This window comes from Peromyscus leucopus, chromosome 4 (assembly GCF_004664715.2).
Source record: "Peromyscus leucopus breed LL Stock chromosome 4, UCI_PerLeu_2.1, whole genome shotgun sequence".
NCBI lineage: Eukaryota > Metazoa > Chordata > Mammalia > Rodentia > Cricetidae > Peromyscus > Peromyscus leucopus.
Window position 1 is genome coordinate 118049516 of NC_051066.1, and position 19977 is coordinate 118069492.

At 39.0% G+C, this 19977-nt stretch overlaps 1 protein-coding gene across 1 annotated transcript in view; it reads left to right on the top strand.

Annotated features, from left to right (window-relative positions):
• The window catches only part of Macrod2 (mono-ADP ribosylhydrolase 2), a 1962999-nt gene that overhangs the window by 1342144 nt on the left and 600878 nt on the right, over positions 1 to 19977 (top strand). The window contains exon 7 of the mRNA XM_028884439.2: positions 2246 to 2276. Coding sequence (XP_028740272.1) covers positions 2246 to 2276 — 31 coding nt within the window. The remainder of the gene's footprint in view (positions 1 to 2245; positions 2277 to 19977) is intronic.

Sequence of the window (19977 nt, forward strand, 5' to 3'; positions counted from 1 at the left end):
GGTGTCATCATTAATTTGGATGTAGCTTGTTAGACAGTGTTGCCTTCCTTTTTCCTCTTAATATTCCAACAAACCTTTGGAGGCTCGGATCAAGGTTTCTTTTTGCTCATGAGGAAACTGTCTCTTAAGTGAATTAAATGAATCAGTTAAGTGAGCTGCTCCAATCATGAAGTGGAAGGAAGAAGCGTGGGGTAGAAAGTACCTGTTTGTGGAAATAGTTGTTGTGTTTTCTTTCCCCCTGAAAGTTCAAAACATGCCACCCCCAAACACACCTGTCTAGCTTATTGACTGCTCTGAGTTGGAGACAGAAGAAAAGACAGAGTACAAGAGCTAGTAATTTTAGTAAAATAATATAAAATTAATGAAGATAAAATAAAAACAAACAGGAATAGAACAAAGCAAACAAACTACCAGAAGAAAAAGAGCCAAAGAAAAAGTACAAGAAACACATACAGATGCAAAGACACATATTCACACAGAAAGAAATAAAGTAAAAACAGAACACCAGAAACCATCATGTATACTCAAAGGATGTATAAATGGAGGAAAGAAGAAAAAGAACAAAAAGAAACAAATAAAAATGCTTAATAAAGCATTATGAGACAAGGAACCTCTAAAAATACTATTGAGTAGATTTGATGTTGTCCATTTACTGCTGTTCATGGGGTCTGTCTTAGTGTTTTGGGAGATTTGTACTGCTGTGTAGAGACAACATGACCATGGCAACTCTTATAAAGGAAGGCATTTAACTGGGGCTGGGTTGCACTTTCAGAGGTTTAGTTCATTATAGTCATGGCAAGAAGCATGGCAGCCTGCAGGCAGACATAGTGCTGAAGAAGGTGCTGAGAATTATACATCTTGATATGCAGGCAGCAGCAGGAGACTGTGTGTCACACTGGGCATAGCTTATAAAACTGAAACTCACTCTGTAGACCAGGCTGGCCTTGAACTCACAAAGATCCTCCTGCCTCTGCCTCCAGAGTGCTGGGATTAAAGGTGGAATCACCATCGCCCAGTGGTGGTTTTCTGTGGTAGTCTCTGTTTACTGCAAAGACAAGTCTTTTTGATGAGGGTGACAGCCACACTTATCTGTGCATAAAAGATAAGTTTTAGAATGCAATTAGGAATTATGCTAGTCTAGTAAACTGGAATTAGTGGGTTCTCCTTAAAGATTCACAACTTTACTAGTTCTAATTAGTTGGCTAAGTTATAAGCTTTTAATAGTTGAAAAATCACAAAGATTAGAAAGACTTGATTAATTGACCCAGAAGTATATCCACACCTGATTCACATTCCACCACCAGAAACCTTCTTCTAAAGTAAAATCTTCATCTGTATTTGTACCTTCATTTTCAAAATGAGAACCCTTACTACTTATCAGCACAATACGGCAGGAGCTATTATATGTCAGTCAGTGTTTAGTACTTTCCCTCAAACAAAATTATATGCACTTTATAAGTTTATAATAAATTTTCCTGATGTATAATTTGCATATGAGAACAAAAATATACAGCATTCTTGTAAAATCTAAGTAGCTACTTGATTTTCACTAAATGCATTTTGGTGAATTTTACCAAAAATGTGTGCTTGTGACAAGGCCATAATTACAGTTGTACCATGCATATTTGATGACTGTTGCCTGGGATTTCCATATTTCATACCACTAATGCAGGGTCAGAGCACAGAGGCAGGAAGAGTTGCTTGCTTAGAAGCTAGTACCATGTGATGCCTCTATCATACATATGTAAGAGATGTAAAGAATCCATAAAAACACAATAAGAAAATGTGGCAAAGTGATTGTAAAGTATAAGTTTTGATCATTAGGTTGTCTTTGCTTGGGTGTAATCTATTTCATTATTGATTATATTTTGATTCTTTGTTTGGGACAGGGTTTCACTATGTAGTCTTAGCTAGTCTAGAACTCACTATGTAACTGTAGCTAGCCTCAAACTCACAGAGATCCAGCCATTTCTGCCTTCTGAATGTCAGGGATTACAGTCATGTATCACAACATAAGCCTTTCGTAATTTCTTAATAATAATGACTGAGCAATTGTCTTAGGAGATTGCTGAAATTTTAACAGCTGGGCCTTGTGAGTTCATCTAAATACTTGAACTCACAGCTCTGAGTGTAACTTCATAAACGGAAGCAATCCCATTATCAAGGAAAATAGACGTCTAGATAGATGATGCTAAGCAAAGCTGTTCTTTTAAAATTTACTGTTGTTTTTGTGGTTTATTCACAGGCATTTCCCTGCATTTCAACAGGCATTTATGGTAAGTGATTTAACACTTGATGATGTTTGTAAGTTTTTGTTGTTATTGTTAAATTGGTGGGCAGGGGTAAGGAATGGTTAACTGGAAAAATACAAAATTCTTCTGTGGATCTATTTTTCTGTGTCTTACAGAGACTGGAAATGTAGGTCAAGTCCACTCAGGAGTCCCAGAGGGTTATTCAGATTGGTTTGTGTTCTTGAATTTGGTTACATTGAACATCCAGATGAAATGATTTGACACATGGTGTCTCTAAGTCTTTTGTTACATAAAAAAAAAATTTCTTCTAGCAAGGTTGACTTCTAAAATTGTTTTCTCTAATACACTCAGATTTTTCTCTCACAAAATGTATAATGTACACAAAGCCTATCATCTTTGTTTTACTGTAACTTACAAAAATGTAAAATACACAAACAGTGCATTTTAGACAAAGAAGTGGCTATTAATAAAAATAAAAAAATATTTTAATAACCTGCAAATGTTTTCTTTGCTGGTGTTAATAAATTATTTTAAGTAGTGAAAGATGGACTTTTTCATAACCTCGTATTCCTTTAAAGACCTTGATGAGAATAAAATGAAAACCAAATAAAATGAAGAAGTCAAAAACTTGGTCATACATTTAAATATTTAAGGTGGACCCTCCTCCTTTTCATATTGCTCTTTACAAACCATGAGTCCTTGCTGTAGAAATGGACAGGTAAGGGCAGGGCTCTCCTAAGCCATTTGTCCATTTCATTTATGCTGCTCCCTCCTCACAAATGCCCTGTTAGAAATCTTAACTATTTGCATATGGGAAGCATTGTGTGCAGGTGGTATCGTGCCTGATTCCAACCTTCAGTGTGTGAGGAGTCTGAGCAGCTGACACTACAGACATGATTTTCATTGTGAGGATGTTTCTTCATCACGATCTTGATTTTCCTCAACAATGAACAAACACAGGACTGCCTAAACCACCACATTGGCTTCTATGTCTATTCCCATGTCAGGCCATTGATGCCTTTGTTTCTGAAAATATTATAGTAATATGCAAAGAATTACCATAGGATATGCTGTGAAAAGGGAAGTAGCTAGAAAGAAAAACAGGACAGTAAAGGAAGATGAGGAGAAACTATAGATCCCAAAATAGACAGGGAATGCAAAGTCCAATCTAAAGTAGATCCTGGTCAACGTTCTTTCCAGAAGGACAAGAATCCCTTCTTAGAGAGGGAATATGGTTGGCAATCTAACAACTGGCCCCGTTTTCCCTTGGGAGGAGAAGGAACTAGTGAAGACAGTTGGGATTGCAGTTGAGTGGCTCATGCTTGCTCGCTGAAAGGGCTGGGCATTCTTTGCTTTTCTAATGGCTGTGGTGAAATTCCTGGCAAAAGCAACTTAAGGAAGAACAGGGATTATTTTGGCTCTTTGTTTGAGGGTACCGTCCCTCATACAGTACTGGTTGTAGGAACATGAGAGAGCTGGTCATATTGTATTCATAGTCACAAAGAGAATGTGAGAGATGCATGCTGCTCAGCTGGCATCATCCCATGGGGCACTTCTGTGTACATTCAGGGTGGGACTTTCCTTCTTATTTAAGCATCTATGGAAATACCTTGCAGATACCTAGAGAGGTATGCCTCTCCTAGGTGATTGCAAACCCAGTCAATCTGACAGTGAAGATTAGTCATTGTCATTGCTACCAGGCAAAGGCAAGTAGGGCCATTTCCACAATGCTGGGTCAAAAAATACAGTACTCAGGTCATGACTTCTCATCTTGATTTTCTTTGTTCAGGGAAATTTATGAATGAGGATGAAACCCACGGCAGTCAGGGGCCAGAGACCCATGTTCAGTTTTAATCCATGGCATCTATTTCACTGACTTGTAGAAAATTCCAAGATGCTGTAGTTTATGGCCTGTTCTACATTGGGCAGTTCGAGAGTGATATCCTTTTCCATTATGAAACCAAAGCTTTCTCATTAGTCCTTGACCCTTTGGTAGGACCTGTATATTGTTGAATAGTTGTTTTCTTATTCTTATTCAGACTCTGGTAGCACATCTTTCTTAATTAGCTGCATTAGTTTTACTTTTATCTTGGTTTCTGGAAGGTTAATTTAGTAAAATATTTAAAGAAAGTCATCTTTCACTACAAAGGAAAAATAAATTAAAAACAAGCAAAGACTGAAAATTGTAGTCTCAGGTACAATTGATTTTGAGCAAATTTTTAGAATAATCATAGGTTCCATTCCCTGCCTTTCTTATTCCATACTGCAAACCTCGCTAAATTAATTTTTCTGTATCACCACTTGCTGCGTGTTTCCCATCTGCTCAGGAGCCTGGGATTGCATTCCGTTACTTGAGAGTTCATCTTCATTTTCCCTCCTTGGAACAATGGGCACTTTCTATTTATATTCCCTGAAACTATTGCACTTTCAAAAAGAGGAAAAAACCCAAACCCAGGCTAAAAGGATGTGAAGGAGTGTACTCAGATTTATATGCTTTCACACATTTAAACAAACAATTTAGTTTGCAGCAGCTTTGGTTTGGTTTGGATTGTTTGAAGCAATGTCTTTGAACTTATGATCCTGCGGTCCCAACCTCCTGAGTCCTGGGGTTACAGATGTACAACATCATGCCCAACTTGCACAGTTTTTATTTAAGTAATTAATTTATTTACTTTTGCCAGGGATGTTATTTTTGATGAAACACTTGTCAGGACTAGTATTTATTTCAGAACATCACTTGGCTTTCCTCCATCCTGACACATCCTCTGTAACACAAACCTGAGAACATATGTGTAACAAAGTCTAATCATTCATCTTTCCTATAATACACTCTTTTATCACACACACACACACACACACACACACACACACACACACACACACATACGACAAAGTTATCTGCGCTATCTCCACCTTTGCTCTCTACCTGATACACCAAGAAGAAACATGCTGTGCATATCTGGGCAGGTTGCACTTCCATCTCCAGGAAGCCTTGAGTGTCCATTGCACCTCCTGAGACCTTTGGGCATTTGAACATGACTTATAAATGCTTCCTCATGTTACTTCATGCAGTTTTCCAAATAAGTTTCCTACTCACAGCCAGTTTGGATTCTTATTATCATTATCATTATTATTATTTTGTGGTGTGCAGTGTCAAAACCTGAGAGTCTTGTTCTTGCTGGGTAGGTGTTGAGCCACTCAGCTGTACCTCTTAACATGCAGGCTTTGTCAAGATTCACAGCACCCTGGTGCATATACTGTTTATACCCTATATCCAGAAGAGCACTGTGTCCATTGATTAGCAAATATTTGTTGTTGTGGAGAGTAATAATGCCACACAAATTGTTGCCTAACTGAAGATATAGAAAAAAATTTTGATTGGTAAAATAATAGGCAGAGAAAGCTAATCAGTTGTCATTTTCCTTTTAAATTTTCTCCTGATAAATATTGTACATATTCACCTGATATCATGAGATGTTTTGCTATATGGATACATTGTGCAATGCTCAAATAAAGCTCTATATATCCATGACCTCAAGCATATTTATGGTCAAAACCTTCAAAATCATTTCTCTTTGCTTTTTGAAATATCTAACACTTTGTGATCATCTATATGTGATCATCTATATGTGATCATCTATATGTGATATTTGTGATATCTATATGATTCTGAACTTCTCTGATACCAATAAGATACCTAAGTGGTATCTTATTGGTGGATAAACAAGGCTAGTTTAGGGAAAAGAAACACTTGTAGAAAGCATCTCAATTTAGAATAGGTGTTTGTAGGCATGGCAGGTCAAATAATAACACAGAACTTGCTCACCTGAGAGCCCAGGCTGAACAGGGCCCAGGCTGAACAGGGCATTTCACTTAAGCAGAAATCCTTTGTGGTTTGTTACAGCTCCTAGGACTATGGTCACTGGGGGACATACAGGTTAGTGAGTGAGCATATTATGACTTCTGACATGCCTCACCCCCACGGGCTTCTCCAGAAGCTGTCATTTATCAGTCACTCGCTTTCTTTGTGTTTATCATCACGTTTTAGAGTTTGGCCTGAAAAGGAGCTGCCATCCTGCTCTCTCAACTTTGAGTATCGTGGATGTATATTTTGAAAATGTTTCATTAAAAACAAGACACTCCAGTGCCCATACAGCTTCCACAGCATTCTCATCTGACAGAAACTCCAAAGGAGTACCATATTCAGAGAGTGCCTACAGGACAAGACTTACTCCAGCACTCAGGGCCAGGTGGCCTCAACAGAAGCCACGCCGCCCCCATGCCTTTTCCTACTTCCTAGACTTGTGGAGGCAAACTCTGCAGTACCCCCGACACAGCTGAGGAGAACAGCCTACCCCATGCTTCAACCTGATTTAAGGAAGAGACATGGCTGGAACAGACCCTGCCTCCTTTGAAGTTTCCCTGGAGGAGAAACCTGACTACCACAGGGCCTCTCAGGGCTGTCTAACTGCCCCTACATAAGGTTTTCAGCACAGCTGCTCAGGGCCCCAGACCTCCTGCTGACTCTCAGGATGAAAAGCCTCATTTAGGAAGGCACCAAAGAAAAGCCAGTGTTACTTTTAGAAAAATAGATCCAGGTGAGGCTAACCCTCCTGATCGCTGTTAAACATTTGAACTGGCCTCCACATTAGTCTCAGAGGGACGATTCTGAACTTCTCTGATGGACTTTTCAGACCTGATGCATGCCTTCTGCCCTCCAAGCCCCATTTGGATACTCTGGTGGTAATAAGTTTAACAACAACAGCAACAAAAGACTAGACATGATACAGAGCAAAGGAATTTTTACTAGAAGCAAATGGCAAAAATAATTTTGGTCCGTTTTATGAGAGTCACTAGAGTTAACTGATATAAAGTCCAGGCAGAAATCTATGTCCATTTGAGTACTTGGAAATTGAGTAAACAGTCTCTCAGGAGAAAAAGGAAACTATCTGAAGTGTTCTTGTATACACGGGGTATTTTTAGAGAGAAAGAAATTTTAGACAACAGGTTTCTGGCTGAAAACCTGAAGAGCACCTTCAGTACAATATTGCTTAGTCGAAGTAGCTCCTGTATGTATTCATTGTACCTGCTAGAGTGCAAGGTCTATTTTTTTCAAAATCCTTACCAAATGTTGCAGGGTGTAAACTTTCTAATGGGGTAACAGAGCCCTTCATTAATGCTCAGGTTCCTTTTTCTGCTCCTAAAGAGCACAAAGGAAAGCAATGTGATATGTCGCTAACCTTCTGTGGGCATGGTAAATATTTTCTTGTCTGTACAGCTGTCTAAGTTGACAGACATGCCTTGGAAGGAGATGAAGATACTTTCCAGTGACCCTGCTGGGGGCCACGCCTGCCTGCCTCTCTGTACTTTAAATGCTGGCAGGTTTAAGGAGGTGTGTCCACCACTGCTGTGTAATTCTGAGCGTGCTGGAGGGAACAGCCCTCTCCGGTAATGCATTTGGGAATGAAAGGAAAGAATGACCAAAGTATGTACCCGTGCTTTCATCTCTGCAACCTTCCTCTTCTTGTGGTGTGTTTTTTTTTTTTTCCTCTTCCCTTTGATATTTCCATTTGCTTTGAAAACTTCCTTTTAGGTGGTCTAATAATGATGTGTCTCCCTTTCATAAAAATCTGCTTTCTGGCATGCTAGGATTTTTATCCTTGTCAAGATGTATCCACAATAGGAAACATTATCACTCTTGGCAATCCTTGAGTTAACCATTGTTCCACAAAACAAAATGACATTAGAATCAGTGTAATTTACTTCCCTTGAGAAAACATATTGCTGTGTAAATGGATGCTTCCTGTCCTAACTGCCTAGTCCCAAATAACTGACTCAGAGGCTCATTATGAATTATAAATGCTTGGCTGATAGCTCAGGCTTGTTACTAGCTAACTCTTAGACTTAAATTAACCCATTTTTTTAAACTATGTTTAGTCATGTGGCTTGGTACCTTTTCTCAGTATGGCATTCTCATTTTGCTTCTCTGCATTTGCCAGCAACTCTCTGACTCTGCCCTTCCTCTTTCCAGAATTCTCAGTTTAGATTTTCTGCATAACTTACTGACCACCTACCAACCTATCAGCTTTTTATTAACCAATGAAAGTAATGCATATTCATAGTGTAGAAAAGGATTGGTCCACAGCATTGCTGCTGCCAAACCAATCTCAATTACATCATATTTAAATGTCATTCTATGAGCTGACCATCATGAAGCAATAGAGGGAACTAGCTTGAGACAGCAATATCCCAGGTGTGAAACTGCTTCTAAACCTCTGAATCCTTTTCATTTGAATAGACAATTTCAGCCAATATGCTCAGACACACTCATGTTTACATACACATCCCACACAGAACATGGTACAAAGTTGTTTTTTTTTTATTTTTTATTTTTCAAGCTACATGGGACTCAAAAGTCAAAAGACACCAAAGAAATCCAAAGCAAAGCACTAGCCTTGTGTTAGAAAACATTCTCAAGTATCTAACAAAGGTATTTGCTAGTTCACCCTATATAAAAAGGCAGTAAATATGCATGAGCAGAGCTCCCTCAGGAGCTCCACTGAAAATTGTGAAAGCCTTGGCAGCTTGGTTCTGTGGGTACTGAGGACACAGTAAGAAGCTAGCTTATCTTGGTGGTGTGCAGTTTCAACAGAACTCAATGATCAATACCTCTAATCAATACCTGATTAGAGTTACATTCTATTTATTTATTTATTTATTGATTTATATCCTTTCTGAGGTTTAGGTATGTCTTTCCTTCCTTGTAATTTTGCCAAGGTAAAAATCTGACCAGGACTTAAAAGGAAGCCATGAGTTCCAAACCAACCCTTCCTTAGATACTGCTAATTACTGTTATTCTGCCTTTTGTTTTAAAAAGAAGTACTTTTAAAAGAAACATTAAAACATTAAGACTATTAATGATCCAGGAACACTACATTAGTGAATTGCAGGACCTGCACATTTCACAGTAAATCTGAATATAACTTTCAGACACTTTGAAAACTGGGGCATTATCAAATATCACCCCCTGAAGATCTTCCTGGGAGAATTTAAGAATTGTCCACACTTCACTGAACTTACTCTTTGATATAGCAGTGTAAAATGGCTATATTCCTGTGCTAGCAGTGATAATGATCAGTATTCATTGTCGACTTGACTAGAATGCAAATCATCTAGAGAACACATCTCTGGGTATGTCTATAAGGGTATTTCCATAGAGGTCTAACCTTCTTGAATGTCTATACCACTGCCCAGGGTCTCATGTCCCAGACTGAAGAAAAGGAGGGACAGAGGAACTCCATTCACAAAATTTTGAGGCATAATTTTATCTTTTGAGAATATGGGTTAAATGTTTCAAGTAATAAAACAGGAAATTATTCCAAATTTCTGTATACCTACACATTTTCTTACCATGATTTGAATGGTACCCATTCACCTTATTTCTTTGGCATGCTTATATCTAAAGGGCAAGTTTCAATAAACATAGCCTTGCTCTCTTGAGAAGAGATTTCAAAAATATTTCTGACAGTTCTTAGAGAAGTCAAGTATGTTTATTTCTTCAGGACAGTGATTTTCATGTCAAATCTGTTTTTAGTCAATGATTCTATTTTTAAAATGTTATCTTAGAATCCTTTTGAATTGCCACCTATTAGTTAGGGTAAAGCTAAGCTGTTGAGAGGTGGGGTGAATCTAAAATGCAGTAAGCATTCTGCTTGTGAGAGGATTTGTCCTCCTCTGTCATTTAAAGATCTGGGAATATGCTATAGTTCCAAGTAATTATTAAGGTGACATTGACTTATCTACCCCAATGTCTACTTATCATTGACCTATCTAACCAATGTCAAATATCTCTATATATTTTCTATCTCTCTGTTTATCTATCTGTCTGTCATCTATCTACCTACCTACATATCTATCTATCTATCTATCTATCTATCTATCTATCTATCTATCTTATATTGATCAAGAGACAACAGACCATCTATAGTAGTGTCTTTGAATATAGACCCAACACTTTGAGTACCTTACATCCAAGAGAAGTCTTTCTTGTGATCAATCTTTGACAGAGGACCAGGAGTTTCATCTAACTTAGAATGTACTCGCTTGACTACAGTTCTGTCTAATGGGAAAAAAAAGGAGGAATGCATCTTGTTGAATTACTAGATTTCACTACTCACAGGGGCATGGTATGTCAATGAACCACAACAGACACCTCTGATTAATTTAGGAACAGTGTCACCCAGAGTTGTTGCTTATTTTAAAAGAATAGTTGATAATTTTAATAGTACTAACTTTATTAAAGTGTTCTTATTACCTTTAACAATTAGATTTCCAAAAGAAGAGTTTTTATGACATCTAAACAGTGACCAATATTTTGATGGTTAGCCAGGACATTTAAACATTCAGGTGTTGCCCGAACTACACTTATTTTTTTTGTTTCTCATATTCCTTGGGAAATATTCAAACATATCAGTAGACTTTGAAATCAACATGTTGAGAATACATAAGTAACAACATGGTTTTCTATGTTGTAATTCTGGACCATCTCCTCAGAAGTCTTTGACTGAAGATATTGTAATTTGTTCTGTGACACCCTATTCCCTGAGGCTACATAATGTATAAACCTACTTACAGGGGTCCTGGGAAGCTCAAGCAACATCCCATAAATTGAGGAACTCCAGGAAATCTGAGTTGAGAGGCAGAATCTGGTCATAGAGGATGTATTGCTTCAATGGTCAAATGTGATATCACTATGAATATTGTACTGTGCAGCCAATTCTTATAATGTTTACAACTAAATGAAACATCTTATACTTGTCTCCCCTTTCAGCCATGATTAGTAAATGAATTCCCTGCATGGGATGACAAATTTAAGTAAAATCAACAAAATTAGCATAAAGTCACCTCAACTCCATGATATGTTCATCTGAGTCCATTTCTAAATGTTATTAATAAATCTAATTTTAGCTAACATTCCTGGGTCTCACATCTAACCAACTACATTTTTCTATAAAACCCATCTTCCTGTTATTGAAGATTCCCATTGTTTTCATCATGACTTAGATGATAAAGCTGAGTTCTGAGTTATGTCTTTGTTATATCCCAGTACCTAGAACACTGTTAAATGCACAGGAGTCTTAATATTTTATTTCAACAGCCAAAACCTAAACAGGAAGCTATAAAATAGTAGGGGAGGCTATTGGCACACCGTCTCCATTCCAGAGACTCAACTCATCATTTAGGAACCATTGGTATCTACCACATGGTGATTTCTGTTTAAGGAATGATTTCATTTTCATTTGACAAGGATAGCTAAAATGTCTCAGTTAATAATTTTCAAAACAATTTTATTGACACATAATCTACCAACATAGAAGTTTCCTGTCTAAGGTCCTTCTAGTTTATTCAGTGCACTATGAAGACATTATCATAAGCAAATTTTAGAAAATGTTCATTAGATGCCCAGAACACCCCATATTAAACATCAAACCCATCTGTCTTTTTCTCTCAAGCCTTAGGCAACTATTCATCTAATCATCAATTCTCTTTCTGAGATATCCAAGGTAAGGGAATCAGGAAATAAATGGCATTTTATAACTTTCATTTTTTATTTACTGTAATATTTTCAGGACCCATGCACATTGTGACATGTCAGTTATTCTTTAGTTTTTGATAGTGTGATGTTGCATATACATGTCGTATTTCATTTTGCTTAGTTGTGTATAAGTGAATGGAAGAGGAAACTTCAATGGAGAAATACTCCCTTAAACAATCCACATTTGCATTATTGGGTCCCTGACCTTTCTTGTGCCTACCCAAAATCTTCCTTTTCTTGAAGGCTCTGAAGTCCACTGGCCTATGTAGTCTGGGTCACTGTGTGTAATCCAATGCTCTGTACCACTACAGTAGTGATCTCTCAGGGGTCTAAGGAACACTGGAGAAAGAAGACCTAGATCAAAGTCACCTTGGATATGAGTCAGGGTCTGATTATCTACATTTAAATTCTAACACCTTTTATTATTAGCTCTGTGGCCTCGGGAGATTAATTAATCTTTCTATGCCTCAGCAACCTCAGCTGTTAAAGGGAGTTAGTAATGCCTGTAACCTGGATTTGTTGTAAAGATTAAATTATATAAATGATAAGAGCATTTGTCCTAAGGCGTAAAGATGTACATTTGGGCAATTTTGGTTGCTGGTGGTGCCAGTGTTCATGTTAGTTTTGTTTCCACACGTATCACTATTGTCCTCCCACTGGACTCAGAACTGCTTGCCTGCACAGAGGCTGGAGCTGTGTACCATACTATAGCTTAGAGTCTGAAGGAGCACCAACACTGGTCCTTAATTATCCACCATCTAGTTAGAGCCTTGCACTCTAGAGACTTATCACAAGAGCCTCTGAGTTGTATTATTTTGCCTCCAACTGTGGTATCTTTGAAAGACCAGTTGTCTTCATTTCACTACATTTTGGTGTTACTCAGAGGCTTATGAGCCTGGAAATGAGACAAGTGATCTCATCATGCCATGCTTTCTGCATCCTACATAGTGATTACCATGGCACTCAGTTCCCTAATAAAGACAACTTGGTGAAGTTCCTCCAGACTCCTTACAGTTTATCTAAGTCTTAGAAATGTTACAAAAAACACTTTATCTTGTTGGTAAGTGAATTAAAAATTTACTAAGAGAGACAAAGCAGTAGTATTTATTTGTGGTCTTGAAGGCTTGTAAGGCAGCAGATCCTATGCATAAAATTAAATCATATTTCTCTACAGTACTTTTAAACATTCTTTCTTAGGCAACATTGAGGGATATTATCCCAATGCTTTCCTTAAAGAGAGAAGAAACTCACTATTTGTTTTTGTTTTCCCAAATGTCCAGAAAGAATACATTTTTTTTCTTTCTAAGACCACAGACTCTTGGTATTCCAAGCCACTTGAGAAATCATACTGGATCCTTAATTCCTTGGCTTGGAACAATGAAATCTAGAGATACTGAGTCTTGTCTAGCAACATCCAGCATAATGTATCTAAAAACTGCCAGTCCAGGCAACAGCTCAGAGAGGCAAGTATAGAGAATTAGGAATCCAGTGGATCTGATATCTCAGTCTAGAATGATCTATACACTAATTCCTTTTCAAACTTCAGTTCCAAGTTTCTTCATATTTTTCAATTTGAATTATTTTTATTTGGGGGTGAGTTTATTATGATAACACTGTATTTACATAATTTCTATAGTTCCCTGTTCCTCCTCCAGCTCCTCCCATGTCCACTCTCCCTTGCATTCATGTTGCTCATATGTTCATGGGTTTGCAGATGATATCTTGGGACTGGATAACCTCTTGGGGACTTGTCCCTAGAGAAAACTTATTCTCTCTCTGAAGCAGCCGTTGTCTCCCTATAGCTGTTAATCTAGGTGTGGAACTTTGTGAAATTAGGCTTCCTTCTGTAGAAGAGAGAGGAGTTGGCTTGAATCTTTTCTTGGCCTGCATGTCATCCTAAAGACAGATGGCCAGTAAGAGTTGAGTCCTCAACTTCTCTAGTTCACCACTCTCACTGTTGCCTCTTTTATCCAAACTCCTGCTTCTAGTCAAATCATGTTTCTAAGAATCACCCCATATCAGGCCATTGGCTTCACTATTTGTAACTTATGAGAGCTGAATTACCCTAGGAAGCACCTGGACATCCATCTTTCTTTGCATCATCTGCACTTCTTTCAATTCATCATCAGAATGCCCGCTAAAGGAAAAGCTGACACATGTGTATCTTCAGGGTACCAGGGCATAGGCTATGCAAGAGAGGATTTTTTTTTTTAGTTGAAATTGCTTCTATATTCTGAAGCCTGCATATATTGTAATCTTCTTCTTAAAATACTTCATATTACTTACTATTTAGCCAGTGTTTCAGCCCTCCTCCAATAAATTATCTTATGTGATTAACCCTCAGGAAGATGCTCATCCTGGGGTTTATGGTGATGCTGGACCACTGCCAAAGTCCCAGTTTGAAAAGTCAGGCAGGCATTCGACCAACCTTGTAAATGCCAGTCCTTGAATATAATTACAGGAACCTGGAAGAGTGATCCCCAGCAGCCAAAGGGCTCCGGGCTTCTGCAAATTCTGAATCCCTTAGCAAGCCAGCAAGATCTGCTAGCACTACCCTAGGGAAAGGTTAGCATCCTAAATTATATCTTCTGCATTCTTTCTTCAGCTTTACAAATATCTTGTCTTTTCATCCGCAGTGAGAAAAGAAATGCACAGTGTTGCTGTTTTCCCATGTTATGTATAGACAGAAATGAGGACTCATCAGTTTTTCCTTCCCTCATAAAACAATGAAAATATGCCTCACTGCCAGGATCGAGGGGTGATATGCATCCAGGGATCCAAGAAGTGTAAAAATAGGCATCTTGCAAAGCTTTTCTTAGATTTCTCTGCACATTCCTAAGGCAGGACTAGGGAATAAGCGGTGTGTTTCTCAGGGGGAGGGGCTAAAGGCAAGGAAACTTACATGGCTTCCATAGGAAGGAAGTATGCTAATGCAACCCCTCTGCCAATAGACCTCCCGCTAAAGCACTGCTCATATCCAGGAAAGGTAAGGTGATGTAGGAAATGTGATGTGGGAAGGTGGCAGGAAAGAAGAGCAGCAGGAGGCAGAATTGTCTAGGAGCTGAACAAGTGGGCTGCAAGCTGACGGCAGGGTAGACATTCTGAAACAGATGCAGACTGTCTAAAGGATGCGCTGAGACACTGGAGTCATGCAGATATTCTTCACTGCTTCCCTGGTCTCTCCATTTGGCATTCTTTGTCTTACACTAACCAATGTTTTTCACATCCCAGCTCCATCTCACCAGAGACAGTGCCTACCTGAGATGAAGCCACAGGGTCAGAGCTCCTAAAACAATTAGGTGGATAAAGAAGGTGAAGCTATTTCTAATTGTTTCCCTATGGGGCTGTTTTGCCCACTTCTTCATCTTTATTTACCACAGCACCATAGAGCTTTCTTTCCAGGCAGGAAACCTGGTGCTTCAGAGTGATGGCCTGTTGGATAAACTGCTTTTGGCCTTTTCTATCTCACTGTTGTGTCTTGTCTGGGGAAGCACCATTTTTGGGAAGTCACGAGAAATGGGATAATTATTTAAGAAATTAAAAAAAAAAACAAATTGGATATTCTCAGTTATGCTGTTTCTTGTTTGTTTCCTACCTTGCTGTGGTGTGAGATAAGAGTGAAATTGAGTGGAGAAAGGACCAGTTGTCAGGACTCTCATGTTTGTTCCATCATTACACGAGGAAAAGCAAAGACGTTAACTAGAGGCTGGCCCAGATCTATGTAAAACCCTTGTATGTATCCTAATGAGATGACAGGACATTCTTTCTCCATCCTCCAATCTTATAATTAACTTAGCCCTGTTCTGTTCCTTAGCCCCCCTTTTCTTTGTAACACCCTGTCATGGGCTATTGAACTCACCTTTAGCAACAGAGACTTACCAAATTTCCATTCTTCCTTCTTGGAAGTGACAGGCAGGTATCTCCCCAGTAGTGGAGATGTGCTTGCTTTTCTCAGCCTTGTCCAAGCCCTGAGGACAGTTTCTCAGGATGATACAAAACCATCAGCAAAGTCTTTGAACCTTCCCATAGTTCCATCTTGTCCCTGAGTTCTTCAACACTTTGCCCACAGCTGCTGGCAATCCTCCCAGTGACTCTTGGTTCTGTTGAGTGCCTCTGTGGCCTAGAGAGTCCTCATTGTCCTATCTTTGTAGAGGACCATCACAAGCATGATCCTGAAAAGAATTGCTCCCCTAAATATTCCAAGCAGGGCCTGCTATACTGCCGCTTCTATTGAGCTCCATGGTTCCCCTTCACAGTCGCTGTTACACCTGACAATTTAGGTGGATTGGGGTGACTCTTTTACAGCTGTTGGAGTCTGGATTTGCTTACTCCTGTCCCCAGTGTTTGATAGATGATAGTCAGTATATTCTTGTTAAATGAATGCATAAATTTTCCTGTAAAAAAAGAGCCTCCTCTATATTCTTTCTTGTAATTTAAATCACTTTTGAGCTTGTTCTGACAACAAAATTACAAGGCACAGTATTATCTTGTGAGAATGTGGATTCTGTTTCCAGTAATCAAGTGGGAAACATTTTGGGAGATGACAGCATGTGAGTTAGAGCTCTTATACATCATCCTGTCTTCTTGTTTCCTTTCCCCACAGCACATAAAACCAAACGAGTAGACGTTTTCTTTCCACAAAGACCTAATACTTTGGTATTTGTATCGATCTTCCTTGCAGCCATCCTACAGTAATGTCTCTACAAATGATCATCTTGTAAAGGGATCATCTCTCAGACTCTTAAGAGGCTCCAAGCAGATCATCAAGCTTCCAAGTGATTGGCCAAATCTAATGTACTTCAGGGGTTGTCCACCCCAATTCACCTGTTAAATGTGCTCACAGTTTCCTCTCCCATCCCTAAACATGGGTATCTAGACTGTGAAGTCTCAGTAAGCTGGGACCATATATTATTCCTGTTCTCTCACCCTCTAGTATGATACTTGAAGTGGCACATACTGAAAGTTCCCAATGGCACTAAAGTGGGTCATCTCATACCTTCCACTTAGCCATGTTCACTATTCAGCTTTGAGAGTTCTTTTTTTTTCTATATATTTTATTTTATTTTACAATACAATTCAGTTCTGCATATCAGCCACGGATTCCCTTGTTCTCCCCCCTCCCGCCCCCCTCCCCTTCTCCCCAACCTACCCTTCATTCCCATCTCCTCCAGGGTAAAGACTACCCCAAGGATTGAGATCAACCTGGTAGACTCAGTCCAGGCAGGTCCAGTCCCCTCCTCCCAGGCTGGGCCAAGTGTCCCTGCATAAGATCCAGGTTTCAAACAGCCAACTCATGCAATGAGCACAGGACCTGGTACCACTGCCTGGATGCCTCCCAAACAGATCAAGCCAATCAACTGTCTCACCCATTCAGAGGGCCTGATCCAGTTGGGGGCCCCTCAGCCATTGATTCATAGTTCATGTGTTTCCATTTGTTTGGCTATTTGTCCCTGTGCTTTATCCAACCTTGGTCTCAACAATTCTCACTCATATAAACCCTCCTTTCTCACTAGTTGGACTCCCTGAGCTCCACCCAGGGCCTAGCCATGGAGCTCTGCATCCAGATCTCTCAGTCATTGGATGGGGTTTCTAGCATGACAGTTAGGGTGTTTGGCCATCCTATCACCAGAGTAGGTGAGTTCAGGCTATCTCTCATCATTGCCAGCAGTCTATTGTGGGGGTATCTTTGTGGATTTCTGTGGGCCTCTCTAGCACTTTGCTTCTTTCTATTCTCATGTGGTCTACTCAGCAGAGAAAAACAATGACATCATGAGGTTTGCAGGCAAATGGATGGATCTAGAAAAAATCATCCTGAGTGAGGTAACCCAGACTCAGAAAGACAAACATGGTATGTACTCACTCATAGTAGGATAGTAGATGTGGAACAAGGATGACTGGACTGCTACTCACATCACCAGGGAGGCTACCTGGAAAACAGGACCCCAAGAAAGACACGGGGATCGCCCAATGATGGAGAAATGGATGAGATCTACATGAACAGCCTGGACATGAGTGGGGTTAATGAAGGGCAAGGGTCGAGGGAAAGAGAGCTTGGGGGAATGGGAGATCCCAGCTGGATCAAGAACAGAGAGGGAGAACAAGGAATAGGAGAGTTCTTTAGTTAAAAAAATAGCAATGGACATATATCTATCTGAAACATCTGAACACATCTGTGTCACAAATGATACCAAAGGTAGTGTGAGATGGAGTAAGGTTTAAAAGAGAACATTTATCATTAAAGTTATATTTACATATATCAGAAGTAATAAATCAGTATAATAATTACAGAAAATGCAGCAAAATATCTCTCTCCATTGTAAGCTGTCAGTATGTATCTAAGAAGCAGCCACTCCAGAATTTCTTATGTATTAAAAATAATTTTACTTGTAAGTCTGTATATGTGATAAAATTTTAAATCTTTTTTGTATGTTTTATAATATAGAAAAAAAACTGCCAGGCAGTGGTGGAGCACGCCTTTAATCTCAGCACTTGGGAGGCAGAGGCAGGTGGATCTTTGTGAGTTCGAGGCTAGCCTGGTCTACAGAGCGAGATCCAGGAAAGGCACAAAGCTACACAGAGAAACTCTGTCTCTAAAAAAAAAGAAAAACCTTCCCATTTCATAATTATTTATAAAATTCATCTGTTATCTTCTAGTGACCTAGTTATGGTTAAAATATGCAGCACATGTATATTTAAATTAAACCATATTAGTGTATATATATATGCATATACACATATATCATAAAATACAGAAATTCATTTCTACATCACAAATTCTCTGTGTCATATATTTACTATATTTGTATAAGGGTATATTTAGGCATATATAATACATATTAAGTATTTGTATATAAATTCAAATTGATAATTAATCATTCTCCATTTATTTCCCAAATAAAAGCTAGGATTTTCTTTCCCTTGAGTTCTGATAATCATAACATAATACAGAAAATTTAGTTGGTAGGTAAATTTTAAGATAAGGTTTTCATTTTTGATTTTCCATTGAATGGTTTTGTTCATTTTCTATTCTTTACAAGATAATGAGAATAAGTTCATTCCAATGCACGAAAGGTGACTTGTCTCACCAACCTTGCCACACAAACAAGCAAATCATGTAATGTAAGAATAAATTAGTACTGGAGCCCTTTGACAGTGGTAGCTTAGGTGTTAGTCATATAATGAAATTTCTTAGAATCACACTGACCAGTACCAGTTTGTTAATGATCTTCTAAGAGAACAAAGATGGTGTAGCTACTGTCATTTTTTACTAGCCCATGATTACTATTCTTTAAACTTCCCAGATGGAGTCAAAGGTGCATTTTCCTTTGGTCCCTTTTGGTGTAAATTGTAGAAAGAAATCTTTCACACCTTTCATGAATACTATTCAGACTGAACCCAAAAGTATGGGCCATTTTAAACCAACAGAATTCAAAGCAAATCTGAGTGGCTTTCTCCCACTCTGGAGCTTGCCACATTAGTACATCTAAAGGGTGACAAACAAAAAAACTCAAGTCACTTTCAATCCTTTCTTCATCTTTAAGACACTCTTGAGAATCATTCTGTCCTCACTAGGCCAAATCCAGTGTGCCCAGGGCTGTCAAATCTGCAGAAAGTCACTTGTTTCTTAGGCGGTGTGAGCGGCTGGCTGTAATTGGCAATCCATTTCTCCATTTCCATTGTACGTTGTACAGCCATCCCTGACAAATTAATCACAATCAAATGTTGGCTGCAGCAAGGGGCACCCTATGCAGCACGGAAGAAAAATGAGGCCTCATGCTGGTCTGACAGCCAAATCTTTCAACTCACCCGTTAGACTGAACAAGGGGACACCGTGGCTTGCCTGTCACTACCATCACCCATCAACAGAGTGAGTTCGGCATCTGTGGACTGGCCTGATCCATTAAAGCCTTGCTTGGGGCCCCCCAGTATCTGAGCAGTCAGTGCTGTGGAGAAAGGGAAAGGGATTCATCCTCATGGGGAAAATGTATGGGTGAACTTCCTCTGGGCCTGAGTTCCGTTTCTGTTTGTCTTTGTGTTTGTTACTTACATATTTGTTGTTCATCAGCTAGGCTAGGTGGTGCTTAGCCATTTCTACTCACTTAATGATCAAATTTGGGACACTTTCCCCAC